The following is a 22,317-nucleotide window of genomic DNA, read 5'->3' as shown; positions in this document are numbered from 1 at the left end:
ATTCTGAGGTACAACCGTTGTACCGTGCAATTTCATAAAAAGTGACCATTTTATGCAGAGTAACAAATAGTGACCACTATATATTAAAAAGTGATCACTTTAAAAAGGGGGCTGATTTATATCGACGACGTTTTAGTAAATATCGACGACGTTTTTCATAAAAAAAACGATGAATGCCCTTTTGACTTTATCTCTCTAAAAAAAATTCTCTCAAATTCAACTAAATAAAAAACAAAAAACAACAACAACAACAACAACAACAATTAACAATATGTCGGATCTCGATTCAACGGTATGTAAACAACTTAATCATTTGCTTAATTTTTCAATTTTTTTTTCCGCATCGTTCATTCTATTCGATAGTTGAATTAATTGACGTATTAACTTAATAGTAGCGAATTTTAGAATTTGTTGCGTAATCTGAAAAATGTCCCCCGAAAGATGAACCATGGCCAAAGTTGGAAACCAAGCGTTGGACCACGGTCCAAACGTTGGAAACCAACGTTTGCCACGGACCAAACATTGATTTCCAACGTTTGGCCATGGTCCAACATTGGATTTCAACGTTTGGCCATGGTCCAACGTTGGAATTCAATGTTTGGTCGTGGTCAAACGTTGGAAATCAATGTTTGGCCGTGGTCAAACGTTGGATTTCGTTGTTTGGCCGTGGTCAAATGTTGATTTTCATTGTTTGGCCGCGGATTAAAGTTGTATTTCGTTGTTCGTCCGCGGTTGATCGATGGAAAGTAATGTTTTGCCGCGGTCGTTTATTGAGTCTCGTTGGAATTCAATGTTTTAGGCATGAATTACTCGTTTTTACATGTTTTTCTTTCGTTTTACGCAACTTATGTTGTTTATTAATCCTTTTTATTGTCTTACTATAGTCCTTATTGCTTGTAACAGGAATCGTGGGAGGATTTTGGCGAGAATCCAATTGATTACAACCCGTTGTTCGAGACTACTATAGATTTCGAAACGCGTGACGATGCTTTCAATTGGGCTCAGAAAATCGCATTCGCGAATGGGTTTGCTTTGGTTAAAGCAAATAACGGAGCTAAAAATAGGAAAAAGAACGGGTTGTTGGCAAGTTATTTTCGATGTAAAAGACATGGTAAACCAAAAGAAACGGACGATCTTGAAAAGCCAAGGAGGTCGCAGAAGTGTTCATGCAAGTTTCGTATTCGTGCCGTTCAAAATTTCGTGTCTAAAAATGATAAAGAGACGATGGTGTGGAACATTCTAACCTCCGAGGGTGGTGGACTACACAACCACAACGTAGCCGTTTATAAGGACGGGGATCGGCACTTTGCGGGATTGGACGCGGAAGAGAAGGCATATGTTAGGCAACAAACATTGGCCGGGGTTCAACCGAGGGATATTAAAAATGGTCTTCATTTGAGATCTCCCGATAAACCTCAACCGTCAAGCACCCAACTGTATAATGAAACAAGGAAAATTAAGAAAGAAGAAATGGGTGAAAGAAACACCGCTCAGCAAATGTTGGCTCTAGCGGTGGCAAATAAATACGTCCACTTCTACGAGATTTCTTCCGAGGAGTCAAAAGAGTTGACTCACATTTTCATGGCTCATCCTGAAGCGATTAAGTTGTTAGGGCTTATCCTTATGTGGTCCTCATGGATTCGACTTATAAAACCAACATTTACCAGAATCCACTCATTGAGATGGTTGGTGTGACACCGACGGGATCGTCCTTCTTAATTGCATGTGCGATGATTCCTAAGGAGAATGACGTGAATTACCGTGGTCGTTGAGAAAGTTAGTGCGATTTTAGATGCCACCGGAGTTGCGTCCCCTATTTGTATTTGTCACCGACCAAGGGGAATTGGGTTTGATCAGCGCTCTTGAGCAAGTATTTCCCGGGCTGAGCATTTGTTGTGTAGATGGCATGTGAACAAAGCCGTCAATGCAAAAGCCTTGACAACATACCAAATCGAAAGTATGAGGAAATTTGTCATCTCAAATGATGAATCCGGTTGGTTTAAGGTGATCAATTCAACCACCGAGGAATCGTTTCGGCGTGCGTGGCGGTGTTTCCAACGTAAGTGGCCAAAAATGGTGGATTATGTACGGACGGCATGGGGTCCACACGCAGGGAAGTTCGTTTTATGCTATACAAACGAGGTCTTACATTTTGGTAACACGGCAACTTCCCGTGTTGAGTCAACACATTCTCTATTGAAGGCTTGGTTGAAGTCAAAGCATCTCACACTTGACTCCATGTGGTCCCGTATCCACGGCATGCTTGAAAGTCAACACTCGAAGATTAAGAAAGAACTCGAAGATGAAATGAGTAAACCTAGGAGAACATCTCGTACTTTCTCCTTATTGCAAGGAAACGTGTCTACTAAGGCCATAGAGTTAATGGAGAAAGAACTTACTAGAGGCCTTGGTTTGGGTATCGGATTGAATAATCGTTGCCGACACGTGATGCGAACGACTCATGGATTACCTTGTGCATGCAATTTGGTATCTTTGCACGGAAAAGGTAGGAGGGTCCATCTCGAGGATATTCATGTTTTTTGGAAGACATTGGTGTATGATATTCCTCAACAAATGCCGAAAAATGACGGTGATTTATGGGATGAATTAGCGAATGATATGAGGCACAAATGACCCGGTTAAACTAAGGGCGGCCATAGACTTGTTGCGTGATTTCCAAAGACCGGAGGACCAAGAGATTTTGCCACCCCTATTAATGAGCACCGAAAGGTCGTCCAAGAGGTTCAACCACTAGAAACAGGTCGGGTTTTGAGCATGCAGAAAGGAAGTTCGGGACACCAAGTACTCACTGTTCAACAAATGCAGAGGTTCAACAAAGAATTGGTGATTTCGAATCGGGAACTCCGGTGCTCCTTTGGGAATGAACTTTACCATTGGCTTTATATCAACATGGGTCAAACGGTGGGGTATACCTGAGGTTTTGTGGGGCCACTTCGATGGTTGGGTGGATGTTGGAGATGACGGTCATTGTGGATTCCGGGTAATATCGCACGCCCAGCGAGGCCGAGAGACAGATTATATAGTTATGCGGGAATGGTGTTCGAGGGAGATGAGGTCCGACTCTATCTACGCAGAGTTATATGGAGGTTTTCTATCACCACTCAGCGGTATGTCGGGGTTAGATTTAGCGATTCGACGAGTTGAGTTTTTTCAAACAGATTGGTTGTGGCAGGACCATTGGATGTGTAGCGACGATTTGCTAGTTTTTGCAACGATGTTCAATCGGACGATATGTGTGATTGGTCATACACTGCGAGACGGGAAGAATGTTTGGGAAGGAAGTTGCAAAACTATCATGCCATTGAAGACCCGAGTTGAAGGCCGACTACCGTGTGGTATTTTGTGGTTTGTCCTACATCATAGCCATTAGATGCGGTTGCATTCTAGCAGCCCCCTTGAGAGTCTCCCTATGCCGCCACTTGATCCCGCTTGGTTGACCTTCCGAGATCCCAGCGTCGTTCACCTAGAGACTTTGTACCAACATAACATTGAGATTTGGCAAGCGTTCATGTTAGAAACTCCGAGAACACGTCGTAGAAGTCGTGTCCGATAGTGCGACGATTATCTCGATTAGTAGTTGTTCGCATTGAAAAAACTATTAAGTTACCGTTATAATTCAAATGTTACCGTTATAATTCAAATGTTACCGTTATAATTCAAAATAACCGTTATAATTCAAATGTTACCGTTATAATTCAAATGTTACCGTTATAATTCAAATGTTGCCGTTATAATTCAAAATAACCGTTATAATTCAAAAATAGCCGTTATAATTCAAATGTTACCGTTATAATTCAAAATAACCGTTATAATTCAAAAATAGCCGTTATAATTCAAATGTTACCGTTATAATTCAAAATAACCGTTATAATTCAAAAATAGCCGTTACAATTACTAGCTTATAAATAGGCCGTTCTATTTCAATTTCAATCACAACATCCAATTCTAATCACAACATCCAATTCTATTCACAACATACAATTCTAAAATGGATCTCACAAATGCACAAAAAACCAGAGTTTATCAAATAAGAATCGACTTAATTGTTCAAAATTTACCAATTCTAATTGAGCGTCTTGAATCAGTGGTTCCCAGTGCCACTGTATGGCACATGCTTGAAGAGCCTCCAATTGGTAGCCTTTGTATAATTTTACAAGAAAACCGAGAAGATGTGCTAACTCCAGCAATTACAGATGAGGTTGTCTCTGATGAAGCATTAACCGAGAAGATGTGGGAGTTTCGTAGGTTAAAAAGTGACATCTTAACATATTTTGAGCGCATTCTCACCGTGATCGATTACCCAAGACTATCAGACTTATGTGCTGGTAGAATGCCGGGCCAAGGAATTCTATATCTCTACTTGAATGATTTGTTGACTGAATATATGTCTACCCAACCTGAAGAAATTGAGGTTCATGACCATGAAGAAGATAAGGAATCGTCGTCTTCATCATCGGAAGATAATTAAGTTCGATAGTTATTTAATTATGTTATGTTTTAAGTAATAATCGTTTATGGTTTGGGGTTTAGGGTTTAGGGTATGAGGTTTAGGGTTTAGGGTATGGGGTTTAGGGTATGGGGTTTAGGGTTTAGGGTATGGGGTGTTGTTGTTAGTTTTAAATTTATGTTTTAAGTGGTTTATGTTTTAATCATATTTTAAGTGCTTTATGTAATGTCCTTGTATTTCAATTAATGAATGTTTTAATTAAATTATGTTTAAAGTCATTTAATTAAATATCGTTGCATTTACTTAAATACCGTCTCCAAACAATAATAAAAATAAAACATAAAAATTATCCATACAAAGATACTAAAAAAACCATACAAACATCATCCAAACATACATAATCCAACGAAATAGAAAAACATAAGAAAATGAAAAGAAACTAGTCATCATACACGTCTGCATAGTAAGGACGCATCCCCTCAAACAAATCCTCTAGAGTCTCTCTCTCGGTCTCCTCATCATCTTGCTGGAAGACCGTCTTCAACTTACGACTAACAACTAGGGCGACTTAGGCTCCTCATGAAACTCGACAGCCGAAAATGGACGCGGTGTGAGGGGGATAAAAGTAGGGTGTGAATGCTCTACATACCAAGCCATGTATCCCTTAGTACACTCGAAAGGCATATATGCCTTCTTTGACAGGTGTCGGAGGTGTATGATGGATATCTCGGACATCCATGTCCTATCGGGCTCTTGCCCGAAATCCAGCCTGTAAGTCCCGTTCGCGGGCCGAGACTCCTTCACCGCAATAGGCATCGAGGCCGGGACATCCTGACGGTACCCAAACTGACGCATGCATCGATCCGGCTGGTACGGCTCTACTATATCAAGATGTCTGATAAAACCCGAGTAAAGCGATACTCTGCAAGCTCCCTGAGGACGGTTCCCGTAAGGCAACCATCGGACATGCTCTGCCGTAAGATCGTCCAAACTATGACGATACAACTGAAAAGTACGAGACTCGCCCTTACTCCGAGGCAAGTTGGCCCAACCCTCAACAAGAGGACGGTTCTCAAAAGAATCCAAAGACCGGTCGGAACCTGGGAAAGTACTCGTATATCCACGCCTGGAGTAACGGTAGACACCCACTAACACCCAAACTATCTCGGCGCGATGCAATCCCTAGCTGTCGGTACAAGTAAGCCAAACAAGCCGCACCCCAAGCATATGAACCAACCCGCTCAAGACTATCAAACAAGGGCAACAACTGAGCGGACACCCTATCACCACTCTTATCCATGAAAAGAGTGTGACCAAAGAACATCAAGAGGTAAGCCCGTAACGAGTCATGCTCGTTCCCTAGGTAAACAACACGACTCAACTCCGATGTTAGTAAACCGCCATTCTTGTAGAGCGGTGGTACAACATCGGACTCAGGAACTCCATAAAACCTCGCAATCTTGCCCCGCAAACCACTGTCATCATCCTCGCCCGAACCGGCCACAAGAACCCGATCACCACTAACAGGTATCCCAAGAATATGCTGGACATCATGGAGCATGATACTAATCTCTCCAAAAGGCATATGGAAAGTGTTAGTATCCGGGTGCCACCTCTCGATAAAAGCACTAAGGAGGTTATCATCTAAACCGGTGGTAAAACACCCCTTCAAAACCCCAAGCCCGCCGCCTCTACCCTAGCCGCAACACCCTCGGTGAGAACCATGTGCCTAATCTCCTCCCGACTTTCGGCCTCTCGTAGAGCTTGATCCACGACCTCATATTCTCCGGGTTAGGGTCCGACCAACTGTTGAACGCAACGTGACCACCAAAACTCCGTAGGGTGCTAATGTTCCTAGGACCACCAGGAACGGGCTCTCTCAGGACCCAAGAACTATCCCTACTCGGCCTCCTCGACCTATCGGTGCTAGAGGACTCTCTAACACTCGAATAACGTCCTCTACTATCCCGGCCCAACTTCAGACTCAACACTCTCGGCGGTGCCGGGTTCGGTTGGACCACATACTCTCCAGCGTCCTCCTCCTCCTCCCCAGAACCGTCATCCGACGGCTCATCATCTCTATCATCTTTGGTAACTACCAAAGAACCTCCCGAGACCTCGCCTCCTCCGACTCGCTAACGACGTGACCGGGAGTAGGCATCATAACCATACCAGACGTCTCTCGAAGTGGGGGTGGCTGCTTGTGGGCCTCGCTTAACTCAGAACGACGCTGAGCTCGTAACATAACGCCCAAAGAAGACGGTCGTGTATGTTAGGCGGAAAGGAGCATTCATGATTGCCTTTCCTCTCTCATTTCGATCTGCCATCTGCATTAGGAAATTGGAAGTTGTTAGAAAACACGTTAATCGACTAAATATCATATAAAGTAAAAAAAATCGGCAAATAATAGCATAAAACACGGTTTTTTTAAAAAAAAAATTAATTTACCGCGGACAAACATTTTTTTTTTTTTTTGACCGCGGTTGAACAAAAAAATCCCTTAGTTGACGGTGGCTAAACATTTTTTTTTTTTAACCGCGGGCAAACATTTTTTTTTTTTTTTAACCGCGACCAAACAACGAAAATGGATGTTTGACCACGGCCAAACAATTTTTTCCAACGTTTGACCACGGTCAAACGTGAGAATTAAACGTTTGACCGCGGCCAAACCTCCAAATCCCACGTTGCTCTGCCCTTAAACGTTGGAATGCAACGTTTCACCACGGCCCAAACGTCCATTTCCCACGTTTGGCCGTGGTTTCGACCACAAAACGCAACAAATTCACTCCCAATCCGATTAACAACAACAAATTTCGACTCAAAAATCAATCCCAATCAACTATATTTCGCAAACAACATAGTTTGGCCATGAATTTACATAATAACAACTAATTAACATGAATTTTAATAGAAAAACTATCAATTTCTAAACTAATTCAATTAATTTTAATAAAAACCTAACACATAACCTAATTTCAATTCTAAAACAAAACCCAATCAATTTAATCGATTAACAAAAACAATAAAGGAAAGAAAACTATTTAATTTCATAGTTTAATTCAATTACTTTCAATTTTCTAAACTAATTTAACCAAAAAAAAAAAAAACGCCACTTACCTTTCTATGTAGCAGCGGCGGCAGGGGCGTGGTGTCGGCGGCAGGGGGTGGTGTCGGCGGCAGGGCCGTGGTGGTAGCAAAGTGGTGGTGTGGTGGTTGCGGCGGGGTGTGGTAGTGGTGTTGGTGGAAGGTTGATTTTTAGTTGTTTTGAGTTAGAGAGAATAAAGAGAGAATTGGTGAAAGGTTAGTGAGATAGTAGGGGCATTCATCGTCTTTTTTTAAAAAAACGTCGTCGACGTTTACTAAAACGTCGTCGATATAAACGAATCCGGTTTAAAAAGTGATTATTTTGTAATTAATAACAGAAATTCGGAAAGTGATCATTATTTATAGTAAAATGATTACTTTTTGTCTTGTGTCTTAGTGTGGAATTTGTGATTTTTCTTGGTTTTTATTCATATAATTTGGATTTTGAGAAGAAGATAGATCATGTTTTTCCAAACAACTAACAAATTGGATTAATTTGATGAGCTAATAATGTTAATGCATGTGCCATTTCACATGCATTTAGCAATAAAGAGTAGTACCTATAAAGGAAATAACAGTCTTTACTCATTCAATATGATGTATTGTTTGTTTTTCAGCAGTTTCATCATAAAACTAACGTCTTCACAAGTTGTTTGATGAGTTGAAATTATTACAATTGCATGATCACTCAGACTCTACACTGTTTCCATGCATGCACTCAATTCTAACCACAAAAAAAATGGACATGTTGTGTTAATAATACAACATGTTACTAATAATAATTCAAATATCGTTTCATTTTAGTCGGTGTCATGCCCGATTTCGCTTTTTTTATGGACTTAAGTGTTATGAACTACGCTGAATTAAATTTAATGAATCTGTCGTAACCTAATTTAACTAAACTTATTCTTAATTGAACTTATGGGACCTAATTTGAAGTGAGCTTATAAAAAATGAAATTTAGTCGAAAAAAAAAGAACCGTAGCGATTTCCATATAATTTGTGTAATGAATATCAAGTCATTAGTCATGCTCTACCTACCCATCTTGCACAGGAATCTAACCAAAGAAAAAGTACTGTTACTAGTAATTAGTATTGACTAAGAAAAATTTCAAATTAAGAGTGTTTCTTGAAATTCATCGAATTGTAATCTTGTTTAACCCAAATGTTGAATAATTACCTCAATGCGTTTGGCATGTCGAATTAGCACATTACTACTTTCGTCACCACAGATAGTCATCCGATCATTTGTTTATCTTTAATTAAAACATTACTCCAAGATAAGATAAACATGACCGGTGTAGCCAAGATTCAACACGAGATATTCACGTTTTTGCACAATAGTACCTTATTAATAATAAAATGCAATCAATTAAAGTGAAGGATCTGTGCAAGTAGAATAAGTGATTAGAAACAAGATTGTTCCAACTTTTTGCATGGAAGACTTAATGACACAGCCACTAGAAATTGTTAAGACTAGCTGGATGTTTGGTTGGTAGTTGAAACTTCAAAAATAACAATAACGTTATGATTATAAGTTCCTGGAAATTTACTCAAAAAAAAACTTTGTGGAAATGATCACTGTTGGAAATAGGGGCTACTATTTGCATAGTCTTTTTTCCATTTTGTCCCACATTGGTGAGGAATAGTGTTTGTGTTGTGTTTATATATGACCACACTCCTTACCATATCACTAGTGGGTCATGGGAGGCTTTTGTGGAAGCTTTGCGAGGTCTTAATTCCTCGACACGATCGCGCGCGTCGTCGCGTTCGAGCCCGGCCCCGGCCCGGATCCGGATTCGGGATTTGGGATTCGGGATTCGGGATTTGGCAATCGCCTGCGGCGGGCTTTGCCTATCTTTTTGGGCTAGAACCGAACCGTTTGTTTTTGTTTTGGACTGGAGTGTCCAAAGTGCTGTTGGTGGAAGACTGTCTGATGGGATGCTATAGTGCTGCGCTCCTTTAATCCCTACCACTGACTGCTGGTGGGATGCTAGTGCTGCTCTAAATGCTCCTTTATTCCCTCCACTTCGCCCTTCAGTGGAGCTTACCATCAAGTGCAGACTCCCTTCCACTAATGCTTGTTGATCTATTTTGCTATAAATAGATCACTCTTCAAACATTCAACAACACAACAAACACTCTCCCTTCTCTCTAATCTCTTCTTCTCTTATCTTTCTCGCTACGAATTTTCGGGTGAAGTAAAACTTTCGTTGTTCCAAGTCTCACGAGCCCGAGTGGGCGAAACCGAGTTGGAGGCGTAGTGTTATCCTTGGGAACTACAGGCACTAGCCGATCGCCACCACGGTCGTACCGGAATATAGTTTTCAAGGCAGTGACTTCCATACCACGTCACTACAAATCGGTTATCTCTAATCTTTCTCATTGTTACTGCAGTTTACGACTAACAATTTGAAAACTATATTATTGTTGCTGTAACAATGTCGATTATGTCTAAGAATGCTCCTGATTTGTCTAAAGTCGAACCCTTAAATGGTCGAATTATAAACGTTGGGCTCAAAAATTACCGATGTTTTTGAACAGATGAAATTGATTACGTTCTTTTTCGACCCGCTGCTATGTAAACGAAATTATCGATGATGTTCGCTTACACCTCCCGGAATTTCGTAGTAAAGTCAAATGCGAGAGGCTATTATAAAGCATGAAAAGGATAATAAAACAGTTAGGTTTCACCTCCTTAATCTTATGCATAATACCCTATTTGACTTATTTATGGTTTACAAATCTGCTAAAACCATGTGGGAATTACTAGAGAAAAATATGGGGTGATGATCTTTGGTAAAAAGAAGTATGTCGTTGGGAAATGGTGGGGTTCCGGATGGTAGATGACAAACCTATAATGGATCAAGTACATGTCTATGAGAATTTATGTCTTTGACTAGTGAATGAAGGGATGAAGCTAGATGAGATTTTTCTAGCAAATGTGTTATTGGAAAAATTCCCCCTTCCGGTCCGACTATAGAAACCATCTTAAGCATAAGAAAAAGACTTGTCTCTCCAAGAACTAGTAGGACACATGAGGACCGAAGAGGCAAATCGCCTTAAAGACAAACCTGTTAGTCAATCTATTAAATCTTCTAATGCTAATGTTGATGCTAATTTGGTTGAGTCGGTGGTCCGTCCTATCTTGAGAAGTTCAAGGGTAAGGGTAAGGCTAAATTTGGTCGGGGTAAGAACCAGGTCGGGCCAAGAAGAATGGTCCGGGAAGCACACCAAACCGGTTCCTAAGATTCAAAACTCGCTAAGGGTCCTTTTTCTGCTATGTTTGCGGAAAACTGGGCACAAAGCCTACCAATGCTCGAAAAGAAAATCGATGAAGCCAATGTCAGAATCGGATGACATCATTCTTCTTTGTGGTTGTGGAAGCTAATATGGTGGGTAATGTTCTTTGAATGGGTCTTGGACACTGGCGCTTCCCGACACCTCTGTGCTGATAAGGGGTTATTTACTGAGTTCGAGGAAGTAGCTGATGGGGGTTGCGTTTTTATGGGTAACTCTTCATCCGCACCGATCAAAGGCAAAGGCAAGATCTTTCTCAAACTCACCTCGGGAAAAACACTTGCTCTAAATAATGTTTTGTATGTACCCTCGTTACGTCGAAACCTTGTGTCTGGTGCCTTATTAAACAAAGCTGGGTTGAAGCTTGTGTTTGAGGCTGACAAGGTGGTAATGTCGCGTAATGGGGAATTTGTGGGCAAGGGTTATCTGTCTGGGGGTCTTTTTGTGTTGAACTCGATTCGATTTTTAATAATATTGCATCTACTTTCGCTTATATCACGAGTCTATTGATGTTTGGCATGGTAGATTAGGTCATGTGAATGTTGACTATATTAAAAAACTTAGAACTATGAGTTTAATTCCAAGTTTGACGAGTCAAGAATTCTCTAAATGTGTTAGCTGTGTTGAAGCTAAATTCACAAAGAAACCTAGTAAACCTGTCACAACTAGGAATACGAGTCTTCTTGAGTTAATTCACTCCGACCTGGCTGACTTCAAAAATATTGCAAGCAGAGGTGGAAAGAATTATTATGTCACCTTTATAGACGACTGTTCAAGGTACACCCGTGTCTATCTGCTTAAGACTAAAGATGAAGCAGAACAATCGTTTATAAACTTTAAAAATGAAGTCGAAAATCAACTCGACAGGAAAATTAAAAGGGTAAGGTCTGATAGAGGTGGTGAGTATAAATCTACTTATCTAGCCGACTTTTGTCCGCTAATGGTTTAATACATGAGACTAGTCCACCTTACTTACCTCGGTCTAACGGTGTAGTGAACGGAAAAATAGAACCTTAAAAGAGATGATGAATGCTATGCTTTTAAGTTCTGGCCTATCTGACGACATGTGGGGGAAGCTATACTTTCGCTTGTCACATTCTTAACCGTGTACCTCATAAGAAAATTGACAAGACACCCTATGAGATGTGGAAGGGCTATCCTCCTAACCTAAGTTACCTTAGAGTGTGGGGGTGTTTGGCTAAAGTGGGTTTACCGATTTTAGGAAACCTCTTTGTTGGACCAAAGACCTATGATTGTGTTTTTATAGGTTATGCTCAAAATAGTTCTGCTTATAGATTCATGTCTTTAAGTGATCGTTCTATATCCGAAGCAAGAGATCTTTGTGTTTTTTGAGCATGTTTTTCCATTACTGAGAAGAATGTTGATTCATCTCCTAGTTTGCCTGTTACATCTATTGATATCTCTTCACTTGCTAGTAGTAGCACTTCTACTAATCATGATCTTTGAACCTAGAAGGAGTAAGAGACCTAGATGTCCAAAGAACTTTGAGCCGATTTTGTTTCAACTTTCTTTGTCGAACATGGATACACTGTTTGTGCTAGTGATGAATTTGTTTCACCTTTTTAATAGAAGATGACCCAAAACGTATAGTGAGGCAATGAAATCCATTGATGCTAATTTTTGGAAAGATGCTATTAAAAATGAACTTGACTCTATTATGTCAAATCAAACTTGGAAGTTGAGTGACTTACCTAAAGGTAGTAAACCCATTACAAGTAAATGGATCTTTAAAAGAAAATGAGACCTGACGGTACAATAGAGAGGTTCAAAGCTAGACTTGTAGTTAGAGGCTTTACACAAAAGAAGGGTATTGATTATTTTGATACTTACTCTCCTGTGACCAAAATCTCGACTATTAGGACTCTTGTCGCCTTAGTCGCTATTCATAACCTTATTATACATCGGATGGATGTTAAAACCGCTTTTTTGAATGGTGAACTAAGGGAAGAGATCTATATGTCTCAACCTCGAAGGTTTTTTGATTGAGGGTCAAGAGAGTAAAGTGTGTAAACCGAACAAGTCTCTTTATGGATCGAAACAAGCACCTAAACAGTGGTATGAGAAATTTAACAACACTTTAATAAGTAATGGCTATGAGGTTAATCATTTCGATTCATGTGTTTATTCAAAGGTAATAGAATCGATTGTGTGCTCATATGCCTTTATGTTGATGACATGTTAATACTTGGTAATAATTTAGAGGTAATAATTAGAACCAAAGATTTTTTGTCATCACAGTTTGAGATGAAGGACTTAGGAGAAGCTGATGTTATCCTAGGAGTTAAGGTCATCCGAAACTCCAATGGAATCTGTCTAAGTCAATCTCATTATGTTGAAAAAGTGTTGAGAAAGTTTAATTGCTTTGATGATGTGCCCGCGTAACACCATATGATCCTAGTGTAGCATTGTGTAAAAACTTGGGCAAGAGTGTTTCCCAAGAAGAGTATGCTAAAATCCTAGGTAGTGTGATGTTTTTGATGAACTGTACTCGACCAGATATTGCTTATGCAGTTAGTAGATCGAAGTCGTTATACACATAACCCTAGTAATGAACACACTGGAATGCTCTTCGTCGTTTACTAAAATACCTGAAAGGAACAATTGACTTATGTTTGCATTATAGTAAAAATCCTGCTGTGTTAGAGGGATACTGTGATGCTAACTGGGTTGCAGGTAACGATGAGATCTGTTCTACTAGTGGTTATGTCTTTACCATGGGTGGAGGTGCTATATCGTGGAAGTCTTCTAAACAGACTTGCATTGCACGCTCTACCATGGAATCTGAGTTCATAGCTCTTGAGTTGGCAGGGCAAGAGGCTGAATGGTTGAAAAACCTTTTAGCTGATATACCAGTGTGGGGCGGACGGCTAACACCGGTCTCCCTGCACTGTGACTCGCAGGCAGCAATTGGTGTTGCAAAGAACAGTGTCTACAACTCGAAAAAGAGACATATTCGAATAAGACACGCTGCAGTTAAACAACTCCAAAACAATGGAGTGATTGCTTTGGACTATGTGAAGTCCGAAAACAATCTTCTTTGATCCCTTTACTAAAGGGTCGACTAGGAGACTAGTCGTTGATACGCCGAGGGGAATGGGGCTTAAGTCCTTAGGTCAAGAGTGAGACTTGACTAAGTCTAAAGCTTCTATTCCTATGACATTGTATGATTCATAGCCTTAATGGTAATGCTTTTGAGACGCACTTGATGAATCATACACCAGGTTGGACTTAGATCCTTAATGACTCATGTGAGAAGTGCTATTGAGGAGCACTTGAGTCACCTACGTAGGTGTAACGATCATTAGACTATGAGAAGTCTTCAACACATCTATCGATCGAGGTAAACGCATAACTCTAAAAAGAGCGCGTTGCACTTTCGCTGAACGACCTTAATCAAGGTATGATATGTGTTGTGGGGGTATCGACCGAAGCTCACTAGGAATTCAAATCGTAAGATATTCTCTCATTGTAAGTAAGTTGTTTCCTCATTTCACTAAAGTGTCAATTCAAATCGAAAGATATTGATACCTAAGTATCCAATCCTTCCTTTACCCAGGAATTCTTCTTTTTCCCTCTGGCCGCCCCTAGTGGGGGATTGTTGGAAATAGGGGCTACTATTTGCATAGTCTTTTTTCCATTTTGTCCCACATTGGTGAGGAATAGTGTTTGTGTTGTGTTTATATATGACCACACTCCTTACCATATCACTAGTGGGTCATGGGAGGCTTTTGTGGAAGCTTTGCGAGGTGCTTAATTCAGCTCGCACACGCGCGCGCGTGCCCGTGCCCGAGCCCGGCCCCGGATCCGGATTCGGGATTCGGGATTCGGGATTTGGGATTCGGGATTTGGCAATCGCCTGCGGCGGGCTTTGCCTATCTTTTTGGGCCAGAACCGAACCGTTTGTTTTTGTTTTGGACTGGAGTGTCCAAAGTGCTGTTGGTGGAAGACTGTCTGATGGGATGCTATAGTGCTGCGCTCCTTTAATCCCTACCACTGACTGCTGGTGGGATGCTAGTGCTGCTCTAAATGCTCCTTTATTCCCTCCACTTCTGCTTCAGTGGAGCTTACCATCAAGTGCAGCAGCTCCCTTCCACTAATGCTGTTGATCTATTTTGCTATAAATAGATCACTCTTCAGCATTCAACAACACAACAAACACTCTCCCTTCTCTCTAATCTCTTCTTCTCTTATCTTCTCTGCTACGAATTTCTGGGTGAAGTAAAACTTTCTGTTGTTCCAAGTCTCACAGTTCCGAGTGGGCGAAACTGAGTTGGAGACTGTAGTGTTATCCTTGGGGAACTACCGGCACTAGCTGATCGCCACCACGGTCGTACCGGAATATAGTTTTCAAGGCAGTGGCTTCCATACCACGTCACTACAAATCGGTTATCTCTAATCTTTCTCATTGTTACTGCAGTTTACGACTAACAATCACTTGATATGTTATTTGATCTTGGAAATAAGAACACGGTTAGAATTTCCTAAGAATTTAAAGTTTGTGATACGTTCTTCAATTTGTACATGTATATTTTGATTTTTTCTGAAGATGGTTGGACTTTTAGGTTATAAATATGGAAAATAAGACGGTGCTATCGAATTGTACTTAATTTGAGTATCACCCAGGATAAATAGTGAAGGGTAATATAAAAACTCCATTTATTGTTGTTTATATAATTACACAGATTATTTTTTAATAGAAAAATAACTAAAAGATTCAAAATCGTAACAAGGCCAATTTTCTTGGCACTCACTTAATACTCCATCATCATCATCGATAGTTAACAATCATTAAGCACTCCATAGGGGATGTTTGGTTCGAACACCTTTCGCAATCAAGTATGGGTTTGGAATGGGTGAAGCCCATACAATAATGTGTTTGGTCGGAGATTTTTTAACTTTAATATCCATACCTCAAATCTATAAAATATGGGCACGAATTTCAAACCCTCAGATATCAAAAGAAAGTTTTAAATCAAATTAAAAACGTCATTGAAGTTGCAATTCTTCATCGAAGTAATTCGTAGTTTCATACTCTAATCTTTCCAAACACATGCACAATTAACCAAAGTTGCTCTGCCATTGAGCGCGCACTACCTTTGCTCCAAACTCAATTCTTTCTTTGTTTTTCTATTTATTTGTAAGTTACTAAGGCCACTGAAGGGGAAACTAGCTAGTAGCAAAGAGTAATAATCGCTACCCCAAATTTCAAAAAAAACGTTAAAATTATCGATTTTTGCTATCTCAAAATTCTTAAATATGAACCTTAAAAAAAGTACTCGTATAAAACAACATGAGTAAAATTCGCTACCCCAAAATTTTATTTCTAGGTTCGTCCCTGAGTCCCCAAGTCGCTTAGTCAACTAAGCAACGTACTCCATGGCATAATTTCATGCATTCATATACTATGTGAACCCATTTTCGATAATAAATTTCATCTTAATACTACTTTGATAAATTTGTTGCCCTTAAACCCATTAAGTCATTTACCCTGTAAATAAAGCAATTAGAGGTAATACTCGTTAACACTAAAAACATTCATACATTATACCTTATTCCTTGACCTCAGATAAAGTTGAACAGAGGTCAGAGTGAATAAGCTCATTTGGGAAGAACAAATGAAAAAAAACAGAACAAACAAAAAGAGAAGCTAAGCATGAAAAATAAACATTCCAAAATAGAATTAAAAAGGTAATTAATGCATGCGGTGTGGCTAACCAAATACACTCAGTCAACTTTCACTTTTTATTGTCTCTTCTCTATAAATACACTCTTCTTTCTCCTTCACTCTTCATTATCATTATTCTCCTCCCTTACTACAACCCACACATTACATTACATTACATTAATCTCTCTGTTTTAACCAAGGCGTCCCGTTACCCAAACCAACAAATAATTACAACAAATAAAACTCTATAATAATAACCATGGTGTTCCCATATGTTCTTTCAAGACTAGTAGAATTGCTCTTTTATCAACTCTTAGGAAACTCAAAAATCAAAAACTATGGTTTTGATCACCTTATCAAAACCCCTTCTTTAAAATCAAAACAACAACAAAAGGAAGTTTCTCAATTATCATACCCTAATATTTCCAAACATATAAATTACGTCGAAGACCGACAATTTAACACTATGGTGTGTGATATTGATGGCACATTACTAAGAACTAAATCTTTCTTTCCTTATTTCATGTTAGTTGCCTTTGAAGGTGGTAGTTTAATTAGGGCACTTTTATTGCTCTTAAGTTATCCACTTTTGTTGGTTTTAGACTATGAGTTTCAAATTAGGGTTATGATATTTATTACATTTTGTGGCCTTAAAATTAAGGACATGTCTTGTGTTGAAAGGGCAGTTTTACCAAAGTTCTATCTTGAAGAGCTTAATTACCATGTTTATAAAGTTGTGAGTATGGCTAAGTTTAAGGCAGTTTTTACAAGTGTCCCAAAAGTAATGGTAGAGAGGTTTCTTAAGGATTATTTAAAGGTTGATCATGTTGTTGGCACTGAACTTCATAGCTTTGGAAAGTATTTTACTGGATTTTTAAGTGGCCCTAATTTGGTTGTCAAACATAAGGCTGTTAAAGAATGTTTTTGTGATGAAAGACCAGATGTTGGTATTGGAAATTCTGCCTTCCTTGATCATCTCTTCTTGTCTCCTTGCAAGGTAATTTTATTATACAAATTCTCGTATAAGACGGTTTTTTAATAATAAGATTAGTGAGTCTATTTTATTCCATAATGAGTATCTATTTTATTCCATAGGCTTAGTGAGTCTTTGTGTGATATAGATTTTATTTACAAGGATACATCTCACATTATAACAACACATAATGTTATTTACTAATTTGCTTTATTTTCTCTTAATTTTTAAGATTGCAAGTATTTTTGAATTGAACTAACTTTGCATGCATCATTATATGATACACAAGAACTCAAATAAACTTCATCTACTGATACGCATATGCTAATTCGCAAATTTTGGAATAAGACTGTCCTACAATGTAACTATGTGAGACGGTTCCTTTTTTAGAAAAATTCATTCAATTATTACTATCGATAAAAAATTAGTTTTTATACAATAGATTATCTTACAGTGTGAAACGGTTTCACGGGATAATTACGAATGCTAATTAGATAGGTATGTTAACTAGGTGAATCTAGGCCTATCAATTTGGTGTAAATGACAATTTCCTTTATTAACTTAAAAAATTCTCAAAGTACTTAAATGTTGCTTGTTGTTTATCTAATTGTAAAATGTGAATTTATTGATGATGACGCCTTCGTTGAACCTAAAAGGGAAAAAACATTACATGGAGGTACAAACCATATTTGGTAGTACTTCTATAAAATTTGTCCATAGTATTTATGAAAATGAATGGGTACCTCATTAAATTCTTAGCATAGACTTTCAGTCCATGTTGTATTATTATTACATACTAACCGATACTCCTTCTGTCTCAGTCAATAGTTTACACTTACGTTATTTTTTTCTTCACAAAATAAAACAAATGTAAACTATTCACTAGAATAATGCGTGGGAGTATTTACTTAATTTGACAATTTTCTTGATTTCTATGTTATTGCTCTTTATTTCGAGTCGGTCCAGTTCGGATTTTTTATTTCACTTTTTTATTTTTAGTTGCTATTATTATTTCACTATTTTTAAATGAAAAATGCGAAAGTTTTAGTTTGAATTTTCGAATTTTTTTCGAGCTTGTCTTATAGTATTACTTGTTCGCCCCCTAATTGTAAATTCTAGCTCCGCCATTGCACATAAGTATATCGGTTTCGGTGTATATACTTCATCAGTTCCACTGAATTGCTTACGTTTTACAAAATTCTCACATATTTTGAAAAATGTAAATAATTCACCGAAACAGAGGAATTAAGATATCGATAGAAGTCTAGGGTAGAGTGAGTAAGATAACATAGACTCCAGATATATATGTGCAACATAACAATTTATGGTCAATTGAATATTTATGAAGTGGTCCATTTTTGTTGCAGGAGATATACATGGTAAATCTGCAAGAAGATGCCAAAACTTGTGGGACATCAACCTCAAAAATGCCTAGGGACAAATACCCAAAACCCTTAATTTTTCATGATGGAAGATTAGCATTTCTGCCCACACCTACTGCAACCCTATGCATGTTCATGTGGCTTCCACTAGCCTTTCTCCTTGCCATTTTTAGGCTTTTTGTTGGGATTTACTTCCCATTTGAATTGGGTCGTTTGTTAGGCCAACTAAGTGGTGTTAGGCTTAGAATTAAAGGAATCGGCACCAATCCCGAACAATTAACTGAAAATACTCCTGGTGCTGGTGCTGGTAAGGGAGTCCTATACGTGTGCACCCATAGGACCCTATTGGACCCGGTCATGTTAGCGACATGCCTAGGAAAAAAATTGACCGCGGTCACATACAGCTTGAGTAAAATGTCGGAAGTCATTGCACCGTTGAGGACGGTTAGATTGACCCGTGACAGGGTTAAAGACGGCGAAACAATGGAAAAATTACTAAGTGAAGGTGACCTAGTAGTATGTCCTGAGGGTACAACTTGTAGGGAACCATATTTGTTAAGGTTTAGTTCACTTTTTGCAGAATTGGCTGATGAAATAGTGCCAGTAGGCCTAGAAAATAAAGTTACCATGTTTTACGGAACGACTGCAAGCGGGTTAAAGTGTTTGGACCCGATATTTTTCCTTATGAACCCGTGCCCAATTTACTACCTTGATGTGCTAGGGAAGGTCCCTAAGGAGGATACCTGTGGTGGTGGGAAATCAAGCTTTGAAGTGGCTAATCAATTGCAGAGGCAATTGGGTCGGGCTTTGGAGTTCGAGTGCACGACTTTGACCCGGAAAGATAAGTACTTGATGTTGGCCGGGAATGATGGACGAGTCGGCCCGTGAATGATGAGTGCGGATCTTTTGTCCCATTTTAACATATAGTATGTGAATGGCATGTCAGAAGGTTAAGATAGTAGACACGAGATGACACGAAAGTGGAACAGAGGTCTTCTGAGTGATGTAAATCATTTCATCTGAAATGGAATTTAATGACATTTATTTTTCTTGTTTTTTTTGTCACTTTAAATTAGAATTAGATGGGCTCGAGGTTGTAGTAAATATATCTGAACTGAAAGACTTGTTGATGTATGGCTTTTTTTCTTTCTCTTAGATCATTTTGACTGCATTTGGATGTAATAGATGGAAATTGAGTAATTATGTGTTTAGTAAGTTCAAGCTCTTAATTTGTAGGTAAAAATTTATTTGTTATTATGATAGTGATTGTGAACTTGTGATCCCTTATGCTTTTATGTTGACGCTAATAAAATAATTTTATTCGAGTTTCATATATTCCACGCTTTTCAATATATTATTTTTTAGAGATTCTAATAAATAATTGAGATCGATGAATAGAATATTTATAAAATGATTAATTGGAAAATATCTTCCATCGCGAACAAACTAATACTACTCGGTAATTCAATTACATTTGCTTGTGCCATGACTATACACTAGCTAGATCATTTTCTTTGATCTACTTATTATATATGATTATGAATGCATTAATCTGTCTCTGCTAATAATAGGTCGTACATTGTCCACTGTCGACTTAATCCAATACGTCTTACACGTACTTTCCATTTGAAATTGTGACATATTAATCGAAATGAAGAGAGTGAAAGGGAAAGGGTAATATTATACTATTCTGGAAAGTAATGGAAGTCGAACGTAGTCGCAAAGGTAGAGTTTAATGAAGTCTCATGCAACAAAGTAAAGGAAGGCAAAGTGTGTGATACAAGGGAAGCCCTTAGCTCTTGGTCGTCGTGGTTCTGAAAATGATTGAAGTTGGAACACACATATTACACTTGCATTACTCTTCTGAACATACGAGTCCAATTAATCAGCTAATAATACTCGATGATGAATCATGAATATGATAATACATTAAATTCACGGGATTAATTGGAGAAAGCAGTGTTGACGATGGTTCATCAAGACACCATGATTAAACACGTTTACCTTAGACAATGACCTGTCTTAAATGCTTTAAACACTCGAACTGGAACTGATTAATAAGGTAATGTGTTAAACTATAGAAAATAATACAGAGTACTCCGTAATGTATAATGTATGGTTCTAGATTTCCAGAGTTCCACGAAAAGGATATCACGCTAACCTCACGTTAAATGGGATGTTTAGGTGAACAGTAGACTCGTCATCTTCTCCTTTTTTAATTCTAAACTTTTTTTTTAATTAAGAATTCTGGGTATCGTTACACACTTACACCTCGGTCTCCCAGCCCCACTCCCTAAGTTTTCCCTTCATTTTATTCACGTATATGTCACAATATGTAGACACCTCATCAGGTTGCACCTCTTGTAAGCCACCCAATGATTATATGTCACAATATGTAGACACCTCATCAGGTTGCACTTCTTGTAAGCCACCCGATGATTGCCGGATAGCATGTTTAGCTTATGTCGCATTTTCTATAACATTTGTTAGTTGGTTAATAAAATGTCACTCGAGTATTTTGATCAACCTCTGAGTCGTCATCTACGTGTCGATACGGTCATTTTGACAGTAATTAGTAGGGGTGTTCATTCGATGGTTCGGACCAAAGACCGGACCGGAGCGTGTAATATGGTCCGAATCAGATCGGACACATACTTTATTTGATCTGGTCCTTGGTCCACCTATTTACGTTGGTTTGGTCTTTAATCCGGTCCTGGACCAAACCAAATGGACCATGAGCTGGATAGTATTATCTTATTATGGATTATTTAGACATTCTACTATCATATCAAACTAAAACCTAAATTTCTAATGCAAATTAAATCCACCATATAAATATAAAGTAATAAGCAATATATTATTTGGTCCAGGCTGATCCAGTTCACCTCTGATCCAGTTTGGTTCGGTTCACCTATCTATTTGGTCCAAACCGGACCAGATAAATAAAGTCCAGCCCACGGTCCACCATTTTACTCTTGTTGTCTTTGGTCTGATCCCGGACTGATAAACAACCCTAGTAATTAGAGTAAATTTCGAATTCGGCTCAAAAGTTGTCTTCACTCTGCAACATCACATCTCTAGGGAAACTCGAGAATCCTCCCCCATTTTAGGAGTCAAGAGTCTAATTCATCCTGAGGAGCGAGTTATGGCATCTTCTTTGAAAGAAGATAGACCTAGTAAAAAAAATGTGCAACGGGCTCGGTGTGACGGGGGGAGAGTACAGGGCCTGGTGGGACGACCAAAAAATGACCGACCATTTGCTCTCCTCTTGTATCCCGTAACATATCTAGCTTGCAGCGAGAAGAGAAGGCTTAAAGACTAGAAGTCAAAGTTGGCGAATCCAAATGTTAATAGGGTGCAAGCTGCACCATCTTGCAAGTCAAGGAGGAACCTCAGTTTTATCTATAGCTTTGGGGCTTTGGCA

General features: G+C 38.9%; 2 protein-coding genes across 2 annotated transcripts; both read left to right on the top strand.

Moving 5' to 3' along the window:
* The first annotated feature begins 271 nt into the window (after positions 1 to 271).
* LOC141632864 (uncharacterized) lies at positions 272 to 1,695 on the top strand. Its single transcript, XM_074445387.1, has 2 exons — positions 272 to 292; positions 904 to 1,695. Exons 1-2 carry the CDS (start codon positions 272 to 274, stop codon positions 1,693 to 1,695), a joined length of 813 nt encoding a protein of 270 aa, XP_074301488.1.
* A 15,010-nt stretch (positions 1,696 to 16,705) lies between these two features.
* Positions 16,706 to 20,117, top strand: LOC141596149 (glycerol-3-phosphate acyltransferase 1). The gene is made up of 2 exons (XM_074416238.1): positions 16,706 to 17,535; positions 18,879 to 20,117. The coding sequence occupies exons 1-2, from the start codon at positions 16,798 to 16,800 to the stop codon at positions 19,779 to 19,781; spliced, it is 1,641 nt and encodes a 546-aa protein (XP_074272339.1). The 5' UTR covers positions 16,706 to 16,797; the 3' UTR covers positions 19,782 to 20,117.
* The last annotated feature ends 2,200 nt before the right edge of the window (positions 20,118 to 22,317 follow it).

The sequence above is a fragment of the Silene latifolia genome, chromosome 1 (assembly GCF_048544455.1).
Source record: "Silene latifolia isolate original U9 population chromosome 1, ASM4854445v1, whole genome shotgun sequence".
In the NCBI taxonomy this organism is placed as follows: Eukaryota; Viridiplantae; Streptophyta; class Magnoliopsida; order Caryophyllales; family Caryophyllaceae; genus Silene; species Silene latifolia.
This window is presented reverse-complemented; position numbering and strand designations above follow the sequence as displayed.